Source organism: Zeugodacus cucurbitae, chromosome 3, assembly GCF_028554725.1.
Source record: "Zeugodacus cucurbitae isolate PBARC_wt_2022May chromosome 3, idZeuCucr1.2, whole genome shotgun sequence".
Lineage (NCBI taxonomy): Eukaryota > Metazoa > Arthropoda > Insecta > Diptera > Tephritidae > Zeugodacus > Zeugodacus cucurbitae.
In genome coordinates, this window is record NC_071668.1 from 76,733,258 (window position 1) to 76,760,748 (window position 27,491).

The window sequence follows — 27,491 nt, forward strand, 5'->3', positions numbered from 1 at the left end:
TTTCCGCCGAATTTGTCATCCGACGCACGCTTCGCTTCGCCATATTGGACGTGGGGATTTATTATAAATCTGCGGAAAATTAATTCTTTAAAAAAAAAACGTGATTAATTTTGAGTTTAATGTGGATCAAGAGAGTATTACGATCCAAAAGGGGAAATAATTTGTATGCTTATCTTCAGAAGTTGTTTTCATTGTGGTATGAAGTACTGCATAATTTCATGTACTTGAGAAGAAAGTAAATATTTGAAGCGAGATTTTCGGGTTTCGATCAAAATTCGATTATTATAATACTATAGGTAGATCTTCTTGATTATTGTATTATATTTACCCCCTAACAGTTAGCCGGAGTTTTGTTAAAGGTCAGTGATGTTTTTGGAAACAATATAGTGTCTCCAGGTGTTGGAGGAAGATATAGACTTTAGATTTCATACATTTTGAAAATATTTGGAAATATCCACTAATTATACTCTCGCAACAAAGAACTAAACGAGTTAGCTATAAGGTTATATATAGCAAAGTGATCAGAGTGACGAGTAAAGTTGAAATCCGAAAGTAAAAATTGAGATATCTTAAAGAAACTTGGTATACGTGTTTCTGGCACGTATAAGATGGGCAAAAATGGCGATAACCGAAAATCTATAAAGAGCTTTAACTAAGCCATAAATTAAGCTATAAAATCTATAAAATTTGGTACAAAGGATCGTTCTAGGAAGGGACACATTTTGAAGTATTTTTCTTGGGAAAGTGAGCGTGACCCCGCCCCCTACCAAGTTGTTTGTAGATATCTCGTTAACCTCTAGAGCTATGTATATGAAGGAAACTTTCTAGAGTCGTTTCCTTTAGGTACTACTTTATACAGTCCAAAAATTGAAGAAATCGGATTATAACCACGCCCACCTCCCATACAAAGGTTATGTTGAAAACTACTAAAAATGCTTTAATTCGGTAAGAAAAACCACCAGAAACCTTAAATTTCATTATTGAGATGGTAGAAAAGAGCTTCACTCGAAATGGTATACAAAATTTTAAATGGACGTGGTTCCGGCCACTTATGGGTCAAAAACCATATCTCCGAAACTACTCTACCAATTTCATTGGTTCATAATATCTTCTCGGGTTCCCAATGATATGTTATGAAAATAGTCCAAATCGGTTCACAACCACGCCTACTTCTCATATACAAGAAATTTGAAGTCGATCTGAATCGTTTACTTTACAATATATAAAGTGAGCACTAGGGAAAATATCGGAACAGAACTTTCACAAAAACTACATTTATTATGTGGCATCGCTCTACTAAAAATCGGCGAAATCGAACCATCAGTACTCAAAGCCCCATATATCGAACATGAGGACCTCAGAGCTTTGAATAAATTTTTTACCGAACTCAGCTCTTCCTTACTTGTTTTTGGTTATATTCATTACTTAGCTGACCGCTCTCATCAGTACTGACTTTAGACTAGCGGTATCAATATATTCTCAGATGCAAAGATTTTAAAGCTTCTAAAGTCATATCTAATATTCTATGGAACACTCTCTCTTAAAACAAGAATCATGATTCGAAACGTCTTCGGGTAGATACAAAGTATTGTATTATCGTAGGAAAATATATATTTGCCGATCGGTTTTCAAATAAGAACACAAGATCTTTGCTTTGTATTATACGTAGTTCCCAAACATATTTATTGGTCGTTTTTGTAAGGTATTATATTCATCTATCCCTAGATGGAACTATAATTGAAACTCGAATCATCATAATCCTAAAAACAAACAAACAGTTCAACATACTTCGAATTATGGAAGGTAATTTGTATGAAATTTTACTTCTAGTGCCAATTCAAAGTTATGGAGAACTTTGGGTTATAGAAGCTCGAGTTGAGGAACTGTCAATAGGGTACCAAAAAACGAATTGTGGGATACTGAATAGAAGCCTCACACACTGCTTTTAAGGTCGTATGATCTTAGTTGCTTTGGATCTTCATCTTTCAAAAGATGTTTCCTCCGGTTTCAAAATAACATTTCTTTACTCATTATAGAAAAGTCTTTGGGCACAAAATATAATCCACAGAAATAGTAGGTCTCCAACCTTGTTTCCATCTTTTTTTTTTTGTAAATTTAAGTTTTTTTTAATAAAAAAGGTTACAAATATCGATGAGCCTCAGCCGCACTTTTTTGGAATTAAAATAGAAAAGCAAAATTTCCCCCAAATGTCGAGAATTCGGGCTCAAAAAGTGACATTTTCAGCTGAGAATAAGTTTGGGATGCAAACAGATCTCTACAAATATTTTGTTGGGTTAATGTTGACACAAATGCCCAAGATAGATATAAAAGGATTTAATCGACCAGTGCTTGACTCTAGAGACATCTATTGGAAAACGGCGGAAGCAAAGTTGTAGACTGAAGCGGAAGTCTAGATTGTACCAGACTTCCCCAATTTCATTTGGGCTTCCTTAATCTATATTTTATCGGCAGTGTTTGTTTCAGTGAAAATGGAACACCACTGAAGTGTCAGCCTCTCCTATGTCTAATTTCTTTCAATCTGCTCAATATCTCTTAACGTTTCAGACCAGATGAGCTCGCCTATAATATCTCAATTCCAATCAACCTGTATAATCTCTAACAACTCTGCCATGTCGACAGCTCTTAAATTATTTTTCTCGCAGCTCTCGATAAACACTTTTTCCACTATTTCCATACGAAAACGTTGTTGTCTCAATTCAGCGATTATAATCTCATTATCTATTTTAACTCCGCACAACGCCGTAATGGACCAAATGGAAATTTGAATCGACTATAAATAGCATAAATCAATGGCATTGATTTTAACTAGCAAACAAAATTAGCAACAACAACAACATAGGTATATACAGGCACTCACAATAGAGTCTGCATAGTTTCCGACAAATATTCACTTTTTCCCAAAATACAGTTATCCAATAGCGCTGACATTGCATGCTGCTTAACAGGCTAGCCAGTTCAGGCTAATGGGTTGTTGTTGTTGTTCATGTTGTTGCCACTCCCAACCATTTCTTGTTGACATTACGGATTCTATGCCGCATCTTCCACCGTCGCGTCCACTCATTGGCATTGTTATTGCAATTCTTGTGCTTCTTATTTGTTGTGACGCCGAGCAAATGAAGCGTTTAGCAGTTGAAGCGTGAAACTTCACCCTGTTGTGGTTGTTAGCTGCTTGACGCTTCTGCGAAAAAGCTTTTACTATCAGCACTTACCACCCCCCTCCCCGTCACTCACATCTACCGTTTTTGTTTGTGTTATGCGCCAGCTTTTGTTGTTGTAATGTCTGTTTTTGTTCGCCGACGAGGTTGGCTGGTTGCTGGAGCTGAAGCTCGCTTTGTGTCTGGCTGGCTGCCTGGCTGTCTGTCTGGATATTAGTGGCTACACTCTCTTTAGTGGTCCCTTGGCAGTAGATTTTAGTGCTATTGCGAATTGTAGTTGTTGCTTTAGTTTGTACTTCGCTTAGTTGTTTCTGCGTAAATTGTTTCGCTGCTTCTTCTTGGAGAGCGCTCACTCGCACCGCTTTCTTCTTGTTTTCTTCACGCTGTCTCGTCGCTGAAGAAAGTCTCGCACTTCTGTTGTTGTTGTTGTTATTACTGTTAGTTTTTGTTATTGTTGTTGCTGTGGCAAATTCATTTGATATTTTCGCAGACAAAGTTTTGCAGCAGTGCAACAGTTGCGCTGGCTGGCTGGCTGTCAGTCTTCATTATTAGTTTGGTGTTTGGTGGTTTTGCTGCGTTTTGTTGTGCTGGGTCCTTGGTCCTTGGTCTCGACACCGATTTTAAAGTCTACTAAAAACATTTAATTTAGTTAACACAATGAAAAAGCGAAACATCCCTGCTGAATTCCATATTAGCTGCATTGCATTGCAAGCTCCCCGATGTGCTTAGTGGCCGAATTGGTGTTTTCTTCGGTGCTTGTGTGCTTGATTTGGCGGTTGAGTTTTGTGGCTGCCATTTCTGGTTGTATTGCAAAGTTTTTCGATTGTTATTTAATTGAATTTGTTATTAGTTTAATATTTAAGCAAACTGAGGGAAACTAAAACGATAACACTTGCTTCAAGAACTCATTGGAATTGAACTTTAGGATGAAAGTGAAAGGTGAGCTTTCGTGGAAAATAAATGAATGGAAATGCATTTATGGCTTTAATAACAATTCAGTGAAATTAAAATGCATGTATTTCACGGAACATGTCTTTAATATGAAAGGAATCGTATTCTTTGGTTTCCACTTCTGGACATCAGTCGATGTCTATACCCTTAAAGTTCTCGAACAACAAGTTTTTTCATAATGATCAATAAGCTCTATATTAAGTCCGATCTTAGCATCTTACAGAACGTGGTCTAAGAGAAACTATATGTCCCTCTCCAAAGTGGAGGATAAGCCGTCGGACCAGAGATTCCTTTCTAGATTTTGCTAGACACTATATCTAGATCTTTAATATCAAAGGAATCGCATTCTTAGATTTCCACTTCTGGACCACTTTTTAAATTTCTCGAACAATTTTTATTATTATTAACAATTCTCTCTCCTTTTTTCATAATGATCAATAAACTCTATATTAAGTCCGATCTTAGCATCTTACAGAACACAATTTGCCTAATGATGGTGAAGGTGCGGCCGCTTGCGGTCTGGCTCTCTTTGTCTACCTTTTTAAACAACTTTTCTAGAAACTAAGATCGTCTTTCTTACCCGTACATCGTCTTCATATGATCAACATTAGTATCGGGTAACCCCACACCCAAACATAGCAGTTAACGAGGCAACTTGCTGGCTCCACAAAACTTCTATATTTAATACTAGAAATAGCAGCCACCACTTCCAAGTGCCTGCCAGCGCTACTTAGCTGAAAATCAGTTTTATTTTTCCCATATAATCATTACTTATTTTCTTGCTGCTTATTATACGAGACTTCACTAAATTTTCATGCTTCAAAGTGCACCGAAGACTCAGTGAAAGCAACAGCAGAACAAATTTAGTCGCACACACCTGCTTTTCTCAGCTATCCAGCTAGTTATAGACTTTTTCCAACAGCCATAAAAATATACTCGCAAAAAACACGAAAAAAGATAGCGAAATAAGCAAATGCACTCAAAATAAGAAGTAGTTGGAGAAGGTTGAGGAGTGAGGTATGGCGAGTCGAGTATGGCAAGGCGAGAATAGAGTGCAAGAAGTTGCTGTATATTTGGCCGTAAGCGTTGCTGCAATTGCATTAGAAGACACTGCACTACAGCATATGCAGAAATGGCGTAGCTACACGCTTCACGGTTGACTTGTGCCAGTGCAGGAACTTCATGATAGTTTCCACGCATATGTATAGCTTTGTAAAGATACATATCCAGTTCTAGTAAGGATATCCTAAAATGTGGACAAAGCTACTTATATCAGATTTCTTGAAACTTAAATTCTACGCCGATTTGGCTATAGTGGATTATATCATATCATAAGTTTGATTCCGAAAGTCGATTGAGATTGTCAGAAATCCTTCCATTTGGTTTTCAGGATCACTCTAACCTCAATAACTTTTTAAGTTCAAAACACGGTTCTGAGCACTCAGAGGTTGTCATGGTTTCGGAACCCACTTTCAATTATACAAAATTGGCTCCACATCCACTTTTACCCTAGAGTATGGGGATCGTTCTTAGACGGGGTTACAAAGAAGTAAGGAATCACGGAAAGAATCACAAGGTGAGTACAGTGATGGAAATAGTTAAAGAGAAAGAATGCATGGTTTCCTAAAAAAAATAGATATTTTGAGAGGTTAATATGAATTAAAAAATCTATTCAGGGCCATCATTTATAGTCTTTTGATACAACTTTTATTAACAATTCTGAAAGTTTTGATGTCTTTCTGCATTGTTTGAGGACCTGTTTCATGTTTCGCGATGAGAACTTGGCTATAAATCCGAAAGCTGAAAGTGGAATACAATTGTAGGAGGTTCGGATCGGAATTTAGAAGGTTTTGAGAGGTCTTGAGTTCGGAAGTTTTTAGATCGAGCATTTAAGATTTTTTTCCAGAAAATCCAGAGACTTATCGCACTACCCTGCTGTAAACTTGGGAGTCTATAATTATATATAAATGTATATCTATGCCACTGTTGATATATTCGAAGTCGACTACAACTTGCTACTCGACGACTTGTGTCGGTGCTGCTCCCCCCACCCAGCTTGTCAATGCTCATTTTTCCACAGCTGATACCATTTCTCTCTTTCTTGGCGCATATCGCACGCCATGTCTATGAATATTGTATGTTTGTATTTATGTTGCAGCATAAATTGTCACTGCCACTAGTTCATGGTATCTTACACTGCACTATATATACGCGAGACATTAAAAAAATTGCCCCTGCAACCGGTAAAAGTGGCGTGACTTGAGTGTATTGTCATGGCAGCGCAGCGCATTGAATTGGCGCAATAACAGCAGCAGCAGCAGCGCGTTGGCAATAGAGGCTGCGATGGCAGCAACATCATTTGTTTGCTTGTCGGCGACGATGAAAGACATCGCAAGACTGAAAGGGTCACAAGCCAAGCACAAACGCAACGAGACACGCGCGCGCACTGATGCTGGGTGATGCTGTCTGTGTCCGTCGCCTCGTAGTGCAGGTTGCAAGTGCAACAAATGTAGCGTGCAGTGAGTTCAGCGTAGCGAGCGACAGAGATGGATCTTGCAGGCGATTATCGACATGGCTTACAGATGATGGTCTCCTTACATGCACACGCAGAGAATGTATGTAATTGAACGAAATAAGCTTGCTGAATGAACACAGAACACACACACACACTCAATTTTTTAAGACATATAGTAACTACATAAGCTAGCTACTCTATTCCATTTGTTTAATGCCACCACACAGACAGTTTAGATTACAGTAAATACGCACACATACTCTCAATTCCTACAACAATCACAAAGGACTGGTCTAATTAGCTGCTCTATCGATTGGTTCGCCAGCGATTTTTAGGTTAGAATTAAATAGACAAAGGAAAAAGTAAATAACATCGCTAACGCTAAGCCTAAAATCAATTTTAGTACTTTGGCTGGCTTGAATAGTAGGCAGACCAATTCTTTAAACAGACTATTACTAGATCAAAAAAGAGCTCAGTAAAAGTAGAGGTGTAGTATGTCCCTCAGAGGTGCGTTCTCTCACCACTTCTCTTTAACATTGTATTGGATATCGTACCCATGAAACGAAAGAATAAGTTTGGGTATAAATAGACGGCTCGAAGACCTGGATTCGGGCATGTTCTTGGACGAAATCCTGGTACAGTCACTCTGAACGCTGTCGACTAGTAGAACTCACAAGGCAGCCGAAGGAAAAACCGACCCGCTCTAACCCGAAAGAAATTTGGACATCTAAATTTCGAAGGTCCAAAGAGAGTTGTAGTCAAATCTAGAGGCTAAGAAAAAATCGAAATAAGTGGAGAAATCTAATTGTAGCCCTTTGCCCCACCGCGTAGGCATAGGGTACAATATATATTTTTTGACCGATGAGTGCCGCCGTCATCACTCGCAGGTGACCAAAATATATGTTTAGTTGGGAAAGTTATTTCATCTGTCTTGAAATTTGTATGTTCTTTTGCTAATTTTGATTCACATCTTATCCGCTAAGCAACAGCAAAAAGTGCAGGACTTCCGAATGAGTTCCAGATGATTTATTATGTCATAATTTGATTGAAGCTCTGGATTCTTTGACACAGATTGTTTTTTCTGCAAAAAGCAAGATCGATCCCACAGGCACTCAAGGCATAACTTAGGTACAACCACAACCAAAGACTTTACCAATTTTGTTGGAAGAAACGGTCTTCTAACCAATAACGGGCTAAGAACTTAAAATATTTCGTTAACGTCTAACCTCCCGACTGATTGAACAGCACAATTATCAGACATTGTGCCTGTAGGTGATTTAGAACGTGTTAAAAATCAAGAGTTCTTAATTGAAAAATGGGAAGTGTACCGGCCTAAATTAAGATCTACTTAAATTGACTTAAACTGTCTTTGATATAAGGCTTTTACCTTAGCTTATAGCTAGGTGGTGATCTTGGGTCTTCTGTCGATCGAAAGTGAGTGCAAAATATCAGCCTCCTGAAAACGATACCGCAACAAGCTTACAATGAAGTCTCTAGGTATAGTGCTTTGGAAATACAGACTCCATTTTCAAATAAATCATAAATGAAATCAACACAATTAAAACAAACTTCGGTTTGCCGGTACCGGATATTCTTGACAAGCGCTGGGTACATTTACAGAAATACAGATACTTGCTCTATAAGGGTGTGAGAGTTAGATTTAGGACTTACACATAAATTGTAAGCATAGATCTTAGATATTCATTCCAAGTACCAGTTCATGTGAGTTTTCAGAGGTTATCAAAAGAACTCGTCGAGAGATAGATTCCGTGAATGACAAAAGCAAACTTTTCAAGGTTCCTTCTGTTCATGTGAAGAAAGATTGAACCTCGCTTGCTGCCTTCAACTGGATGCGGCTTGCAAAACCAACTAGCGTAAACCAGAAATCTAATAATATCATCAGTAGGCGATATGCTTTTTAATTTCCAAATATTGCCTCTTCAAACCAAACCCCACCACTGCATATTTAAATGAAGCGCATACACATGTGGAGTAAAACAAGCAAAAAAGAATGCAGAAGATATGCATATGCAACAACTGCATTCTGCCATTCTGCCAGAAGGAAAGCGTTGTCAAAAACGCAACAGAGTCGGCGGCACTTAAGTGGCATATGCCACATGCCGCACAATAGCAGACAGCATGCCACAAAGATAAAGGCGGACCATGAAATAGATTGGAAAATTCGACAAAAAATCCATAAAATGCCAAAGCTCATACCAAATGGTTGGCCAAAACAGAAACACACGAAGACACAGAGACAAACAAATAAATGCAAACATATGTATGTATGTATATGAATAGCAGATATGTTGCTCTAAATGCTTGCATTTGAGTCTGTTCGTGTGTGGAGTGCCGCCAGCGATTGTCATGGGGATAACTAAACTAATAAGCAGAGACACAAGTGCTATCGCAGCACACTCCATTTTTGCCGGCCGCAATCGACAAAAGAAGTCATATATTTGAGTTGATATTAGACCGAAATAGCTCGGTGCTCGGCGCTCAACGTTTGGGGCTTGACGCTTGCTGCCAGCCGCAGCGCTGGGGATGCACGGAGTGGCAGTGGAAGGCCAAAAAGCCAGTTGGAATCCAATAAATGTCACAAGCGAAACTAAATAGAGTTGCAAGCGCCCTCCACTCACACACAAACACACACACAGATGTAGACAATCACTTCGTTACGTTGCGGCGCTTTATTCTCGATGAGGTCGCAGTAAGTGGATATATCCGGCGCTCAATGCACAGATTGCAACGCATACCAGCTGTTAGCCTTTGTTGTTGCTCTTGCTGTTGCCCACACATTGCATTGGCAATGGCTAAATTTATCAGCTTTTGTACAGCAACACGCTTGCATCGCTGTGTGTGTGTTTGCTAAATTGTATTGTTTGATTTTTTACGTGATTTATCCTGTGTGGCGGGTGCAACGCAGCTGCCTTTGTTGCTGGCGCAGCGCAGATGTTCCATTGCGCTCCGCACCAACTGTCTGTTGCTATTTTTGTATATTTGCTACATTAAGTGCGTAGCGTAGCAAGTGTATGTGATAGAGATGTTGCCATTTGGGGAATATCTATGTATAAAAGTATATAGAAATGGTGTAAATGCCGTGGCAATTTCTGGGGATTTGCAATACTCATGCTTGCCGCAGCTGCTGCTGCGTTCCAGTGCAATGAACCTGCGTACCGCATGGGGTGCGTAACAGCTTAGTTGGAAGCCAGTGGTAATACTAATAATAAATGATGGAGTTATGAACTGAAAGCGTTTCTATGTGTGCGGACAAAGAGTTGCAAAGCATGAAATTTTAAAGGTAGATAAATTGAGAAATTATTTTCATTTCAAATACAATAAACCATAATCTGAGGACATTAGGTTAGGTTAGGTTAGATTAGATTAGGAGGAAGATCTATGCGAATGTGGGGGATTTCAATTGGATAGCTGATCCCTTATTCTGTCAAAACTAATGCATTAAAAGGACCCACACGACTAATTAAAGCGCTGAGAATCGTTCATATAATTCTTAAGGGGCACACTAGTGTAATGGTCTAAAAAAGGTGATTTTTGGGAATTTTTATTAAAAAAAATACTTCATCAGAATTTTAAGAATATATTTATATATGTTTTAGGAATATACAGTGAAATTTTTGAAGAAAAAAATTAAATATTTTTTAAGTTATAGTCGATCTACAACGACGCGAAAAAAAAGGTCCTTCACTGCTGCAGTGATTCCGGCCTTCTCCGTGGATGAAATCTAAAAAAAAATTCTCGTTAAACTAGATAATATTGTCTGTACAATGACCTAGGAGAAAAAAAATGAAAAATTGACAATATGGCGGCGTTTTAAAAAAAATAGTCGAATTTTACCCAAAATTTTGGTCGTTTTTGGCCTGCCAAAATTCGATTTTTTGAACAGATCAAAAATCGATAGGTCATTGTACGGAGAACTATATAAAGAATATGTAAAAAAACTAGTGATCGGATCATTTGTTTTTGAATAATCACTGCAGCAAATTCGGAAAATGCTGTTTCGAGAAAAACGCGTTTGAAGATAAAATGATCGTTTTCACTGTTACCGAGCGGCTGTTCTCTAAATTGCTATAACTCAAAAACTATTTGAGATATGAAATTCGATTTGAAATTTTAACATGTTATTTTTAAAGGTGTAATCTACCGAAATATGAAAATTTTTTTTTCGATTTTTTTCAAATTTTACACTAGGTGTGCCCCTTAAGTCGTCTAATGGTAATTCCAGCCAATTCGCTTGATTCGCCGAAGGTGTGCCAACCGATGTGTTTTAACCTCATTATTGGAGGAATATGTGCCTACCTGACTCCACCTCATCTTCTTTCTTTGGCAACTTGAGTATGGCTGAATCTATAGTCTCACCATATGTTTACCTATTGCACAGTGTCCAGTCAGCAACTTATGATAACGTCGAGATGAAACTTGCTGCGGGAAAGGACATTACTACGAGTATCGACGAATTCATACTTTTTTTCTTATATTTCATTTAAGAGAAAATCTTTGAATGTCAAGAGAATATCAAAAACCGAATAGAATCTGCGATTATCTTGATTCCACCACTAAATTCTTCAAAGCAGCAGCCATGTAAAGAATTAATATTTTATTAATTTGGTTGCCTTAGGAGACTTTCATGATCATATTTAGTACTCTCTTAGATATAAAAACACGGGGGTCCCGACCTCCGAAACATTTTCGGTAACGAAAAATCAGACGAGTAGGCAAATGCAAGAGACCTTCTAGATTAATCCGAGGCAGAGTTAATAACATGCCTGCTAGGATCGATCGGGAGAGAGCTCAATTCGCAATTTTAGTAATTACTTGAGAACAAAAGCAAAATAACTAAACAGATATGACCAAATTTTGAATAGGCAGGAACTCGGAACTTACTAATTAGGTCCAGGAAAAGTATTTTCAGACTTACTGGGGGCATTATCCAGAACATCCGTATCGTAGAACATCCAATGAAAATGGGTATGCGCTATAAAAACAATTGCCGCGGCTGTCAACTAGAAGGGAATAAGGTACTGACACAGAATACTTGGAATCCATAAGGCATCAAACCTTGAATGGATGTCTACTAAAAGCATATCGGACATAGGTAGCTTCGTCGAAAGCACAAAATGGTTTCTACGAAAAAGTGAAAAGTGATAGCTGTATTATAGGTCTATTGCGCCCAAAAACAAATAAGTCTGCACTCCTGCCTACCTATAAAGTCCTCATATTCTAAAAAGCTTCAATTCAAAACTTTAACTCTGTTAAAGAGTTGGTCTTATGCAGCATTTCAGATTAAGAAGTGTCTTCTAAATTATTCGAAGAATTTTTCTATGCAGGTCATGAAGAATTAATTCTTCTATGAAAAAACAACTAGCACAACCCTTTATGCAGTGGTTCCAACTTGGAGCTCATAATACAATCCATATTTTGATGGCGAAAAGATTTTGTGGTAGCAAATAATAAGTGCCTAGTCAGTTGTCGTATATTTTAGTGGAGTCATGATTTTACATGTACTGTAAGATGGGAGAAGCTCGAAGTAACAGGTTTGAGCTCTTTTATAACTTGCAGCCTCGCCAGAAGCGTATCCTTCTTTTCTTCAGGAGGTCAGACGCCGAAGTTATTTATGTTTTCGCCGGATGCTTGACAGTTCTCCTACTCAACGGCCTTTCTTAAGCATTGAAGGTCCAAGCACACTCTCAATTAACATAATATTGCCATAAAGAGTGTTTAGTGAGATCAGCTGCTCTTAATCCCAATCAAAACTTTCAATCACTTTCACAGAATTTCTTCTTAATTTTCTCTTTAATTGCAAGTCAATGTTGCAACATTTAGCGCTCAAAGCTGTCAAGAATCTCGTCCGTATGCTGTTGCTCTGCCCTAATTCCTCTCCAACCATCGCCATGATCGTTCCTGGAATTCTAGAATTCTTTTCTAGTAAAAAAACTCCCCTTTCGCCACTTAACAAGTTTTGTTTATATAAATTTGCTGCAAACTTCAAACTTCGTGCTAATTTCGTAATTCCAGCAACAAGACACTAATTTAATTTTATCTTTTAAATCCTTCACTTAAGAAACTAAATAGCGACTTTATGCAAAAAAGAAGGGCTGCAAAGCAGCAACACAAAGCAAATCCACCACAAATCTATTCTATTATTCTTAACCTATTTTTCTGTGTGGTGCGCTTTCATTCACATTTTTGTTTTTGTTTTACACTTTTTTGCTGTTAGTTTTTTGTTGTTGTAAGTTGGTAGAAAAGTTTAAAACTTTTGCTAGTTAAAATTCATTAAAGCTTAACCGCAGCTTTTTGCCGCTCATTTCACTGGTGGCTTGACTTTTGTATGCATTCCTCACTGCACTTCGCTTCACTTCCCTTTCACTGAGCATATCCGCTCAGCATTCGCTTTTCGCCTAACTTCCATTGGCCATTTCACTTGTGTCCAACTAACTGGTAACTAACAACAATTCCAGTAAAATCACACATAACCACAGCTCAGTTACAACAACAAAACTAACAACAGCATGACACACGGTCTTTATTGTATATATGTATGTATGTGTCTATGTATGTAAGTGTGTGTGTTCTCTAATCTGACCCAGTCTGTGCATATGACCAAAGTGAGTGACGCTGTTGTTGTTGTTGTTGTACTTTAAAAAAGTGTCCCATTTCAAATCCCATTTTAGTGCAGTTCAGCATTGTAACTCGCCTGAAATATGCTTGCCTCCATGCGTGTGTGTGTGTGTGTTTGCGTGCTGTTAGTGTCGCTAAACTTTGCTCATATATTATTCTCAAGTTGGCAACACTATTTAGCAGCAACACGACACGCAACACAATAACTCGGTTTTTGCTGGCCCACAATTGGGTGTCCGGAGCGGGGGCGGTAGGCGGTCAACGGATATCCGATACAGCATCACACACTTTCACAAGCACTACATATGTATGTATGTATGTATGCTTATAACGGCAAACAAGTCAAATAGCAAAGTCACCTTTGGTGTGAAAATGCCCCGACAAAAATGTGTGTACCGGAAAACTTACATGCTCAGCGCTCTGTGTGTTCTGTGTGCTTTTGCGGCTACGCCTGTGCCCGTGTGTGTGAGTCTCCTAACTTTGCCGTTAACCGTGCAACAAATTGTGTGGGTGTGTGTGCGGTTTAAAATATGGACATTTTTAACTTTTTTGCGGCTAATGGCACTAAGTAGCTGGGAGCTCGTTGGTCTCTTAAGCCCTCGTAATTCATTAGTTGACCAGTTTATCGTGATGTTGCCCGAAAGTGTAGGAAGCATACGTTGTTTGCCAATTGGTTGTGGTGCTTTTGGCTACTTTTGGGTATGCCCTGAAACACTTAAGTGCTACTTAGGGCCGCATTTATTGATTTGCTAATCTTTTTCGCTTATTGAAAAGGGAAGCATAAGGTTGGACAACGCTTTTGTTTCGGTGCTGGATATGGGCGATATATAGGTATATTAATAACCAAAATTTATGGAGTGAGTCTTGATATCAGGGCAACTGTGACCAGGTCTACAGTTCGAACTATGAAATTTCGCTTTATGAACTTGCTACTTACATTGTCCGGTGATAAGTCTTTCAGTGCTACGGAAGGTAATGATTACAAAATCTTTCGAATTTCTTTGTAACCGACAAAATTTACGATACTTGCTTGGAAATCGACAAACCTTTAATGAACACTTTTGACATTACTCTCTTAAGCATCGTAAGAAATCATATTTAAACAGTAGTTAAGGATTGTAAGTGAACAGAACCTCAATCAGAAGCTTACACACCATTTTAGATCAATATCACTTCAAGTTGAAGAAATATTCCCAAAAGTATACTAAATATAACTTCGATATTATATATATTATTTGAATACTAGCGCCAAAAAGTATGCAAACCACTTGTGAAAAAGAGCATCTGTCTGATTGCTGGAGTGTTTAAAGTAAGAACTATATAAATTACTTTAGGATATTATTCCCTTAACCCCAAATTGAGTTTCCTTTCGTTTAAATCGAAATATTATATGGTTAAATTTCCAAAAACCAAGAAAAGAACACACACCGAAAAGTTAGACCCACAGCGTAGCTCACCGTTCTTATTTATTATAATTGAAATTATGTATCGCTACGAATCGTTCTTGATAAACCCGATAAGATCCCAACTTCCACACATCTTAATAAAAAACCAATTCTAAAAATATTCATAAAAAAATACAAAAATGTATATTTTATACAATTATTTACAGTTAGTTCACCTTATCCCTATTGTTATATATTACACTGTCCCCTACCACTCGCTATCCGCTACCTGCTCAAAGCTCATCGCACTTTGCCTTAATCATATTCAGCGTTACACTGCCCACATTCGCCGATGCATTGTTGAGCAACTCGAAGACGAGCATGTTCGCACTGCCATTACGCGTGTCCGTGTATAGCGCATTCACCACAGCCTGATAGGCGTCGTAGGTCGCGCTGTTCTCCCAATCGCCCTTAAACTCCACATACAAGCGATGCACGTCGAAGAGACGCTGTGACGCTGCATCGTACTGCAGCGGCGTCTCCTGCGTACTGGTTGGCCACGGCAGCAGCTTGCGCCATGTCTCGTGTAAATGTTCGAGAAATTCGAAATTACTGAATATGAATGTGACAAAGAGATCGACGCCCTTGCGCTGTAATTTCGCCAGCATTTCCGCCAAATCGTCGTTGGCATATTGTGAATTCTTGAATTGCTCATAATCGGTGGTGAGGTCATTTTCGAGGTAACGGTACAAACGATTGCGTTTCGCATAGAAGTCATCAATGGCGAGTATGGCGTCGATTTCGCTCAACACTTTGTTCACTTTGCTGGCGTGCAGTGTATGCGACGCAGCGGTGGACGGCACTTCGCCTTGCGCTTCTCCAACCTCCGCCGATGACATGGCCGAAATGTGCTTCTCTTCAATGACCTCCTGCAACAGCTTGCGTACGGTGAACAAATAATCATCGATTAACTCCGCGCCGGCCGCCTTCACATTGGCATACAGCAGCCGTGCGAAACGTTCGAGATCGATGTGCGCCAAGGGTGTTGCTGCCGAAGCTACAGTTTCGGCACGCAAGGGCGCCAACTTCACACTCGCCCAGTGGGGCGCCGCGGGTGGACGCGTTGTGGCTTTGTGTGCCACCGCCAGTGTTTGATTCGACAGCGGGTCGCGGTACCAAAATTGTCCACATAAATTATACCAACGTAGATGACGCAACTCGGTGGCGCTCTCTTCCTGCAGCTGCAACAATTCGCGCTTCAATTTGCCGAGGAAGTTTAGATTGCGCAGCGTGTAATAGCTCTCGACGCCGTGTGGCGGCTCGTTCAACTTGAGGTCCAACAGCTGCTTGAGGTAAACGATTTTCGGCATGAGTTGTGTGGCGCTGGCGGCCGACTCGATGCGCGACGCATAGGCGACATAGTCTTTGTTGGCGCGTAGCTCCTGTAGTAGGCGATTGAGATGATCGCCGGCGGCCGTGTCCACCAAAGCGTTGAGCTCATCAATGAAATGAGTTTGGAATTTGCGGCTCTTGATGTCGGCATGTGGCACTAGTATGTCGGGACGCTGGGTTGTTGTGGAGGCCGCAGTGAAGTGCTGGGGAGATGCAAGTGTAGCATTATTGTGATTATAACGGTATGGTAGTATTTGGTACTTACCAACATGACCAGTAGGAAGGAATGGAGCAGTAAACGCTTCATATTGCTGAGGGATTCACCAAACTGGAGGTGGTTTTGAAGACTAGATCACAACAAGATTTTATTTTGATTCCCGTAAACCGTTTTTGATTTATTTATTGAACTTTTTCCACAAAAATATTCGAGTTCAAAATTTTGTCTGATTAAGCGTTATTTTTAAGAATGTATTGTTCTACTAAATAATCACATTTCTTATATATATATATAATTTTGATTTTTACACTGTATTTAAAGCCGTAGCTCACTTTAGTTTTTCCGCTACTTGAGCTGTCTGCAACCGCTCGCTTACACTTTACGATTCGCTATATTTACATTTTCGCACTGAAATTCTAATAGCACAGGGTTCTTTGGTTGGCGCTGCCCTGGCGCTTTTAATCGCATTTACATCACATATTCAAATACAACATTGGGGTTAAGCGGGTCCCGCTTATTTTGAGCGCTGCTTCACTAAGCGCTTATCAAAGGGTGGCGATAGCGCGTCAGCAGCTACAAACTTTCATTGCTTCTTTACATATTCCAAACAATTTATATAATTTATTTTTGTTTTCATTCGCTTTGCTTTGTCTTTACTTATATACAGTAGCAGATTATGTATTGAGATTTCATTGTTTCTTTTATTTTTGTTGGAGACATTGACATTGTTGACATTGACCTACTTATGAGTCGCTGACTTAAAGTGAAGGCTTTGAATTATCTCGGTGTTAATGATTTCTTTTTTAAATTAATTACATTTTACATTGAAATAGTTAAAAGATGAAAGCTTATTATGTGAGCTTATAAAGCTTTCGACTGATTTGCTGTTGTTTGGGCATATGTGAGTATTTTGAAAGTATAAATCCCCTTTGAATAATGCAGTCATCATGCGAAATCAAATATATTTAAATATCTGCCCATTGCGCACTCTACCATACTGAGACCAGTTGTTCGCCAAAATCACTAATAAGCTGATGATCCTCACTTTTAAGCAAAATTTCCGTGATCGATATTTCGAAAATACATCACATTCGAATCCTAGAGAGTATGGATACCACATATTAATAAGGAGGTAGATACATATATAAGATGAGTTGGGAATCTAGTTGCTAAAAAAAAAATAATTTTTTTCTTTGAATATTTCATTTTTTATTTATTTCTCGGATGATCCAAGTACAGCTACATTTTTCAATAGCTTTTTTTTGTCAGATCACGCGTGATTCATATCAAGGTGTCATGTTATTTTTGTTCAGTATTGTTTGGCATTTCAACATGGAAAACTTACGCCTCAACAATGTTTCACCTTCGCTTCGGACAACTTATGGTCAACATAATCGGCCTACTGAGAGTACTATTCGCAACACCATCACCCATTTCGAGACCCAGCATTCTTTATTGGATAATATTCGATCTAATATCATTACGCAGTGTTGAAAATATATTAGCCGTAGCTGAGAGTGTACACGAAGACGGAGTGTCGATTCAGCGTCGTTGGCAGCCACTCGGACTGACATATGGAACGAATTGGCGTATTGTACGTAGATCTTTTAAATTGAACGATCTTTTAGCTCTATGGGTTCTTGAAAAGTTCCAAAAAGATCCGATGTTTGCGAGCCAAATTCTCTTCAGCGATGAGCCCCATTTCTGGATCAATGGGTATGTAAAGAAGCAAAACGTCCGCATTTGGTATGAAGAGAGATCTGAAGAGATTCAAGATCTACCATTTCAGCCAGAAAAAAAAAACACGGTTTGATGTGGTTTGTGGGCCAATAGAATCATCAGTCCATATATCTTCAAAAATGTTTCCGGCGAGAACGTAACCATCAATGGCGACCGTCATGATAACCGACTATTTGTGGTCTTAAATTGAAGCTCGTGATCTCGGCGACATTTGGTATCAACAAGACGGTGCCACTTCCTACACTTCGCATGAACCAATGGATTTATTGAGAGAACACTTCAGTGAGCAGATAATTCTACGTTTTGGGCCGGTCGATTGGCCACCAAGGTCGTGTGATATCACACCGTTAAACTCTTACTGTGGGGATGTGTAAAGTCTAAAGTCTATGCGGATAATCCCGCATTGATTCAGACCTTGGAGCAAAAACTAGGCTTGACATTGGCCAGCTACCAGTCGAAATGCTCGGACAAGTCATCGAAAATTGAAATCAACGGATGGACCAACTGAGACGTAGCCACTGCCAAAATTTGAAATAAATAATCATTAAAAAATAAATGCCAAAGAATGTTCTTTCGAATAATAATAAACATTATCCATTAAATTTGAATTTTCTGTATTTTTCTCTTTTAGCAAAAGAAGGGAACCCTTTATAAGTAATTTCTTTTTAATTAAATTATTTTTTAATTTTCATTCTTGTTTTTTTTTTCAATATTTTTTTGTTTAAATTTTTAATATTTATTTTAATGTTTTTTGGTTTGCTCTTTAATTCCTCTAATTTCCAGAACGTCTGTTTCACGATCACTCTTTCATTTCCATCTTCTCATTTGTTAATAATTTTTAAAACTCATTTAAAACTTATTGGAACTCCGCTGTGCTTGAGGGAAAATCATTCCCCTAAAAATGCATCTCTGCGCTCTAGCGTATCTTATCTCAATTTCATAACTTTTTAACTGTTCTTGCTGCAAGCACTTCAAGGTAACTAGAAAAATTTACCAAAGCTAAAATCAAATAGTTTTTCAGATAATTTTTTCGCCGTCTCCGCTTTTGTTGTTGTGGTAAGCGTGCGCTCGTACATTGTGGAAAATTGCACTAATTAATTGCCAGCAAAGTTGCATGAAAGTTTTCTTCATAATTTTTTGGTTATTATCTGCGTGCAAGCACCAACTTGCAACTGGCAACTAAGCTAATACATACTTTCGCTTTAATTAGATGGCACAAACAATGGTCGAGTGAAAAAGTGCAGACGCACGTGCCACAGAGCGAGCTGCCAGCCGTTATCTGCCGGCGTTGCCAGCGTGCGTGCTTCCTAAGTGCATATGAATACAGAGTGCGAGTGGGTATATGTGATCTGAGCATATGACTTCAAGTACTCGTATGTGACCGTAACTGTAGAAGTCAGCGTGTGACTTCTGTGTGTGTGTGTGTGTGTGCACGGCAATTCAAGGCAAAATGAAAGCGAAGAAGTTTTACTGCAAATTGGGCCAAACGCCCGTTAGTAGACTACATTGATGCAACTAAGTGCAAGAGCACGACCTGAGTGAGGGAGAGTGAGAGACAAAGAGAGGGCTGGGCAGACAAATATTGCACTCACAAAGCTACGTGGCAACTAATCGCCCCTAAAAAGATGTTGCTGAATTGCAGAAAGTCAGCATGCAACTGAAGCAAAAAATTAGACCGAACGTGTGCAGTCAACAAAGAAAACCACCGAAAATAGGTTCTATAGCATTAGAATTGCATATGAGTGAGCGCGTGTGTTTGTATTTATAAATTGTATTTACTCTTGAGAGAGAGGAGAATTGGCAGCGTAAGAGACGCCATATGTCGTGAGAGTCTAGAGATCCTGACCAAGATTGCGACGAAATGTGGCTACTTATGTGTGTGTTAGTGTCTTTTCATAACAGTTTGCTTGTAACGGGTGATTTTTTTGAGGTTAGGATTTTCATGCATTAGTATTTGACAGATCACGTGGGATTTCAGACATGGTGTCAAAGAGAAAGATGCTCAGTATGCTTTGACATTTCATCATGAATAGACTTACTAACGAGCAACGCTTGCAAATCATTGAATTTTATTACCAAAATCAGTGTTCGGTTCGAAATGTGAAATCCGCTTTTTTATCGACAAATTTTGTTCAGCGATGAGGCTCATTTCTGGTTGAATGGCTACGTAAATAAGCAAAATTGCCGCATTTGGGGTGAAGAGCAACCAGAAGCCGTTCAAGAACTGCCCATGCATCCCGAAAAATGCACTGTTTGGTGTGGTTTGTACGCTGGTGGAATCATTGGACCGTATTTTTTCAAAGATGCTGTTGGACGCAACGTTACGGTGAATGGCGATCGCTATCGTTCGATGCTAACAAACTTTTTGTTGCCAAAAATGGAAGAACTGAACTTGGTTGACATGTGGTTTCAACAAGATGGCGCTACATGCCACACAGCTCGCGATTCTATGGCCATTTTGAGGGAAAACTTCGGAGAACAATTCATCTCAAGAAATGGACCCGTAAGTTGGCCACCAAGATCATGCGATTTAACGCCTTTAGACTATTTTTTGTGGGGCTACGTCAAGTCTAAAGTCTACAGAAATAAGCCAGCAACTATTCCAGCTTTGGAAGACAACATTTCCGAAGAAATTCGGGCTATTCCGGCCGAAATGCTCGAAAAAGTTGCCCAAAATTGGACTTTCCGAATGGACCACCTAAGACGCAGCCGCGGTCAACATTTAAATGAAATTATCTTCAAAAAGTAAATGTCATGAACCAATCTAACGTTTCAAATAAAGAACCGATGAGATTTTGCAAATTTTATGCGTTTTTTTTTTTTAAAAAGTTATCAAGCTCTTAAAAAATCACCCTTTATATAATTACATATACACACACACACATAAATACGACTGTGTGCATTTCATTACCCATGTCCTTCTCATACTCAATTCCACACTCTTCCATTCATAGAAATAGCAAAGCTTTGTTAATATTTAGCACGTGTGCTTTCTTGCAAATCTTTAGTCTCATTCTTTAGTGTTATTTTCTTCGTTCAAGTACTTTAAAAGACAACAGCAACAACAACGCAACGACAACAAAAAGTAAAAGTTCACAGTAATCGCAGTCGTCCACACAACAAAGTTGCCAAGTAAAGTTGCGAGCTTCCTTTCTGCTGTCGTCCACCTTTTCTTTACACAAAAGTTCATTTTCCTTGCATTGACACGTGACATTGTGTTGCAGCAAGCAGCGTCCAGCAACAACAACAACAATAGCATCTAGCCACAACAAATATGCAACAAAGTTAAACGACAACAGCGAGAAGAGGGGGCCAAGGTAACGGCCAAAACTCGAGTTTATTAAGTTTATTTGTGATTGTGGTGTTGCTGTTGCTTGTTGACTTTTTGGTAAATTTATTTTTGGGGCATTCATTCTGTTGCTAAGACCTGTCGCTTTATTCCGAAATGTCGATGTCTGCAAAAATTATTGAGAAAGTGAATTTTAAAGTTAGTAAGACTTTGTGGGTAAGAAAATAACGGGATTTTTTAAATTTTGTAAAAGGAAGATATGAGGAAGAGATCAAGTGTGAAGTAAAACCTTTCTCGCAACTATTTTGCGAAACTACTAACTAAATCTACGGCGAGCATATTCACTAACTGCAGGAAGGAGTGCAGCCTTCGGTTAGACAATAAAATTTCGACGTAATAAGATCCGGTCATTGATTCCGGAGTTCCAGTTTGGTCGTTTGGATGTAGTAAGACACAGATAAAGAAGCTACAGACCTGTAAGAATACCGCGCTTCAGACAGTCACAAAATGTCCCTAGACGTTTCCGGTTGAGCATCTACGCAACGAGACCTCTATGCTTCTTGTCAAAGAATCGACGACATACATCACAATACTGAGTAGATTTCGAACGCTACTGTCTTCAGACAAGTACGGAACGCCGTACACATGTGTTCTATTAACATCTTCATTGACTCCCTTCCAGTGAGTAGCGTCCTTGTAGTCAAATCTTCGTACTGGATACTGTAGCAGATTAAATGCATATTTATTCAGACTAGTCCCCCACATACCCGAAATATGTTCCGCGTGACAGTAACCACCCCTTTACATGCCAAATTAACCCCATCCATCTAATACTTTTTTCCCCTTGGTCCGATCTTGTTTCCTAGGCCACCTTCCTTCGATGGCAACTGATTCATATGTATTTGGCAGTACAGGCAGGGTTTGGTTAACCGCTACAATAACAACAATATTAATCAGGTGTCTGCAATATCAAATGTTCTTCAGTGGCACAGTGACAGTTTGCGTTTTTAATTCAATTCCTTAAGACTTCAAATGTACTTCTTAAACAGCTTTGCAGAGTGGATATTGCTGTACTGAGGTGAAAACATTTTGAATGTAATATCTTCGAGATTTCGGCCGAATCGGCTGACTCTGATATTAGTTATGAGCGGAGGATTTCAAAGGGCCGATGTTTTAATTATTCGATTGGAATCTCCTCAAAAGGGACCAGTCCCGATACCTAACCCTACATTATATAGTAGGCACCTCTTGTGAAAACAAAAAGTCCTGAGCCCTTTACGATTTCAGGTTTGTTCATATCCCCTTTTCACGCCAATTGGAAGTTCCCAACATACCAGGAAACTAACAATTTTCTTTGAACTCGGTCCTCATTTTCTTTTTCTTTTTTGAAGAAAGAATCTCTTAATTATTTTAATAAAAAGCAACTGCTCGCATTTATCTTGATTTGCTTAGTTTCTTATAGTTCTTTGTTTATTTTTTATTCTCTGAAGCTCACTCTTCCCCTGTCAAAAGCAGCATTTACCAATCTCTCGACCACAAGTTAGCTTAATTTTCCTTTTAAATGCCTATAGAAAACATAAAAGGTCAATAGAGAAACTTAATTAATTGCTACGTCAATCCTTTACTCTCATCACTTCGAACAATTGTTTTTATATTATCAAAATACAACTTCATTTCTCTCGCTTCGCTTCGAATTGCTTCATCAAATTGCTAAGTAATAAACTACTTTAATTTACATAAATTTTCCAGTTCGCAAATCAAAGTGCGCTTACGAAGAACGAACAAGCAGAACTTTCCCTAAATAAATATCGAATTTGCCAAAGAGGCAAATCTATGCGTCCATTTCCACATAAGTGCCCTTCCAAGTCCAATCATTTGCATAAGTTTATTGTACTCCATTTGAGGAGGACATTTGCTCAATTGTTGCCACAACAAGCCACAAACAACAAACACAACAACGATGACACTAAAACCGCATATAATTTTACACTTGAAACAACAATTCCAACCGAAGGGAGCGGCGGTCGACTGTTCGACGGCTTGGCTGCTTGGCTGCTTGACTGCTTCACTTCAGCCATCGAAGGCGGCGCAGGGCTGGAGTTGCTAGTCTTGCAAAACCACTTAACCACGGAGGCGGGTGTGGCACCTCAAGCAGGCGAGTCCTTGCTGCCGTTTGTCCTGCCGAATTGTGGGCGTTCTGGTTGGGCGGTCCGGTGGGCGAGGCAAATGTCTTGTTATTAAGCAGCTCATGTGTTACAATGAGATATATGAGCGTGTGGGTGTGTGGATTGTGTACATTTGAGTTTTGTGGGCAAGCATTTGTTGTTTTGTTTGTTTATATAACTGTTTGGGTGTTTGTACAGCCATAAGTATGAACTCATTCAGTCAACAACTCAATATTATTGCAATTAATTATTTGCTACAAACACCACAACATAAGCTCTGTTTGTGCATATATTTGTGTGGATTGTGTGGAGATATGAGAGATAAATACAAGTTGTTGTTGTGCCGAAAAATTTCTCATGCCATTTGTGCTCTGTAGGAAATAGTGCTGCTTAATTCTCATTTGTGGTCCTTTGATTCAAGATAGGTTTGTTGAACGATTCTGTATCATTTTAGTTAAATTTTTTTGCTGAAAAATCCATATTTGTTGCTTTAGAGTTGCCACTTATCCTGTTATATAATAATTATAAATTGAGCTAAAGTACTTTAATTATCTTAAAAAATGTGCTGAAAGATTTGAATTAATTTAAGTCACAAGTTTAAGTCATATAAATTTTTTTTTGTCTTAGGGTTGCCACTTAGTTACTATAAAATAATTCAAAATTGAACTAAAATATTATAAGTAGTCTTAAAAAAATTATAATACAATCATTAAATATATAAGGTCTACAACTTTGCTTCCGCCGTTTTCTAATAGATTTCTCTAGGGTCGAGCACTGGTCGATTAAATCGACATTTGTGTCCACATTAACCCAACAAAATATTTGTAGAGATCTGTTTCGCATCCGAAACTTATTCTCAACTGAAATTGTCACTTTTTGAGCCGAATTGTCGACATTTGCGGGGAATTTTGCTTTTCTTTTTTAATTCCAAGAAAAGTGCGGCTGAGCTCATCGAATGCTTTCGGATACGTACGGTGAGGCTGTCCTAAGTGAAAGAACATGTCGCGAATGGTTTCAACGTTTTAAGAATGGTGATTATGAAGTCAAAGACCGGCATGGTGGTGGAAGGGAGAAGATTTTCGAAGACGGTGAATTGGAAGCATTACTCGACCAATTTGCTTTTCAAACCCAAGAGGAATAGGCTGAATCGTTGAAAATGACACAGCAATATGTATCAAAACGCCTCAAAGGCATGGGGATGATTCAGAAACAAGGAAACTTGGTTCCTTACAACTGGAATCCAAGAGATGTCGAACGGCGCTTCTTTGCATGTGAACAGCTGCTTCAAAGGCACAACCGAAAGGGATTTTGATATCGCATTGTAACTGGCGGCGAAAAATGGGTCCACTACGATAATCCTTAGCGAAGAAAGTCATGGGAAAAGCCTGGACATGCCTCCACGTCGACGGCAAAACCGAACATTCACGGCGCCAAGGTCATGCTCTGCATTTGGTGGGACCAGCTGGGGGTGATATATTATGAGCTGATAAAATCAAGTGAAACCATTACAGGAGATCGATACCGAACGCAATTGAAGCGTTTGAGCCGAGCACTAAAAGAAAAACGGCCACAGTACGAGGAAAGACACGATAAAGTCATTCTCCAGCATGACAATGCTCGGCCTCACGTCGCAAAGGTGGTAAAAAAATATTTAGAGACGCTGAAATGGGAGATCTTACCCCACCCGCCGTATTCTCCAGCCGTTGCTCCATCTGACTACCACTTGTTCCGATCGATAGCACACGGTCTAGCTAAGGAGCACTTCAGTTCTTATGAAGAAGTCAAAAATTGGATTGATACTTGGATCGACTCGAAAGATGAGGGGTTCTTTCATCACGGAATACGCATGCTGCCAGAAAGATGGTCAAAAGTAGTAGCTAGCGACGGCCAATATTCTGAATAACATTTGAGTTGTAGACTAACAAACTTTTTGAACAGAGTTGCCACCTATTATTTTGTATGAATTCTCAACAAAAATTCAATTTTTTTAGAAAACAAAAAAACCATTAATAGGCGAAATGGTATGGTTAGCGACCACCTTTAAATGAATATTTTTCCATTTATTACAAAATAGTTTTCATAAGTGAACCTTTCTTTAGATGTCTTCTGCCTTCGGATGATTTGTCAATAATCCTTCTGCCAGAAGGGCTTTGTAAATAAATAAAATCAATGTTAAATTGCCTTGATGACCTTACTAATAGAGTTTCCTCCCATACATATATAATTTAAAATATTTTCAGGGTTGCCATCATACCTTAAAGAAAGTATTTAATTTTTTTTTTAATATTTAAAAAAAATTCAAAAGCAAAAGTAGTATAATTTAGACTGAAAAAATATAAAAATCATAAATTATCGATAAATATAATAAAATATCGCATGCTTTGCTTTTCCTATAGGGCATGTATAGAATAAACAACACAGCTCCTGCTAAGTAAGATATATGTATCTTATTAGTGTTTCACATAAGTATTTATATGAGCGCACTTTATTACTTCACTTGCCACTGAGAGTGCTTAACTGAGCGCAAATATGTAAATATGTTTGTTTGCATGTCTGTGTAATAGTTTGCATTGCGCTTCGGCTAATATTGAATATCAGCATTGAAAATGCTCTCAGATTTGTGTACATAATAACCATGATTTAAATTATTGTGTGAGCAGCACGTCAAGGGCAGAAATAGCTAAGCGAATGAACAAGCTAAAAACAACGAACAACAACAACAAATAACAACAAGGCACAAAACCCCCACCAACAAGGAGCCCCGTAGTCGACAAAGTGCGCCACACCAAGTGGGGACCACCAAGCGACCAGGCCAGACATGCCACTGGCTAACCAACCAGGCATACCAATCAGCACTAAAATATTCAAAACACAGCAGGCGGGCAGGCAGGAGGCAAACTATTTAGCTTATCCGCAGCTGGACCTGGGCACAACCGGCAAGGCAGCGACAACAACAACAACGAGGCGGAAAATCAAAAATAAAAATAATGAAAATTGAAATAAAACAAGAAACTTTACGTCATCATTGCTTGCAAAACAAGCTGAAAATACAAGAGAAACAACAACAACTAAGTGGATATCCTGCGATGACAGCAGCAACAACAACAACAGCTGCCAAGTGAAATAGCTAAACACTTGATGAAGTGTTCATTTTGCATGCCGAAAGGTTTTTTGTTGGCGTTGTTGTTGTTGTTTTTCCTGCTCTTGTGTGCCTTCACTGTCGACGCATTGTTGTTATTGTTATTGTTGTGTTAGAGTTACTGTTATATGGCTATTTTAGTTGTTGATTTAGTTGTTAGTTAAATATATATTTATATATATAAATATGCTTTTTGTTGGGGTTGTTGTTGTAAAGTTGTGCCGCTACGTGCTCCTTGCTGCGCTTCTTCCTGCTGTGTCTACGGCTAACTGCCGGTAACTGGCAGCTAACAGCTGTTAACTTGGCATGCCATTATTGCTATGTTAATTGGTCTAACTTATTTTGGGTTGGAAATTTTCATTTTATTTTTGTTTTTGTTGTAGTTTGGCTTAATCTCACAGTTCGTGGTAATTGGGTTGCATGGAGTGGGTCAACCCAAATTTGTGGCGGGTTTACCTTGATTTTCTGTTCAGTTTTTTAAGTTTTGTTCAAACTTTTTTGGGTACTCGGCACAAATTAACTGTTCTTGAGAATTTCTGAAGTGATTTCAATAAAATTTGTAAGAAAATAGTTTTCAAAGAAATCAATATGGTAATGACCTCATTAATTACTGAATATGGTTAAATATATATTTTTTATTATTCTTCAGATTAATTTTGAAGCCTAAAATTTATCAAGAATAGTTTAAACTGCTCTTCTGCTCCCCTTTTAACCATAAACTGCATAGAAAAAGTTTATCTATTAAGTTGGATAACTTAAATGATTCTTAAAAGATAGTTAACCTTTGACCTCATCCCATCTATTGCTCAGCACATCGTTCGTACTAACTTCCAAATAAAAACACAAATCCTCTCTGCTTGAATAATAATAATTCTGCACAAATGAT

General features: G+C 38.7%; 2 protein-coding genes across 2 annotated transcripts in view; one reads left to right on the top strand and one right to left on the bottom strand.

The window, feature by feature from the left end:
- Nucleotides 1-27,491, top strand: part of LOC105211410 (interference hedgehog) — a 202,061-nt gene that overhangs the window by 82,929 nt on the left and 91,641 nt on the right. The gene's annotated exons all lie outside the window — the stretch shown is intronic.
- LOC105211407 (uncharacterized) lies at nucleotides 14,834-16,667 on the bottom strand. Its single transcript, XM_011182808.3, has 2 exons — nucleotides 16,321-16,667; nucleotides 14,834-16,258 (listed from the first exon to the last, which is right to left on the bottom strand). Exons 1-2 carry the CDS (start codon nucleotides 16,360-16,362, stop codon nucleotides 14,957-14,959), a joined length of 1,344 nt encoding a protein of 447 aa, XP_011181110.2. The 5' UTR covers nucleotides 16,363-16,667; the 3' UTR covers nucleotides 14,834-14,956.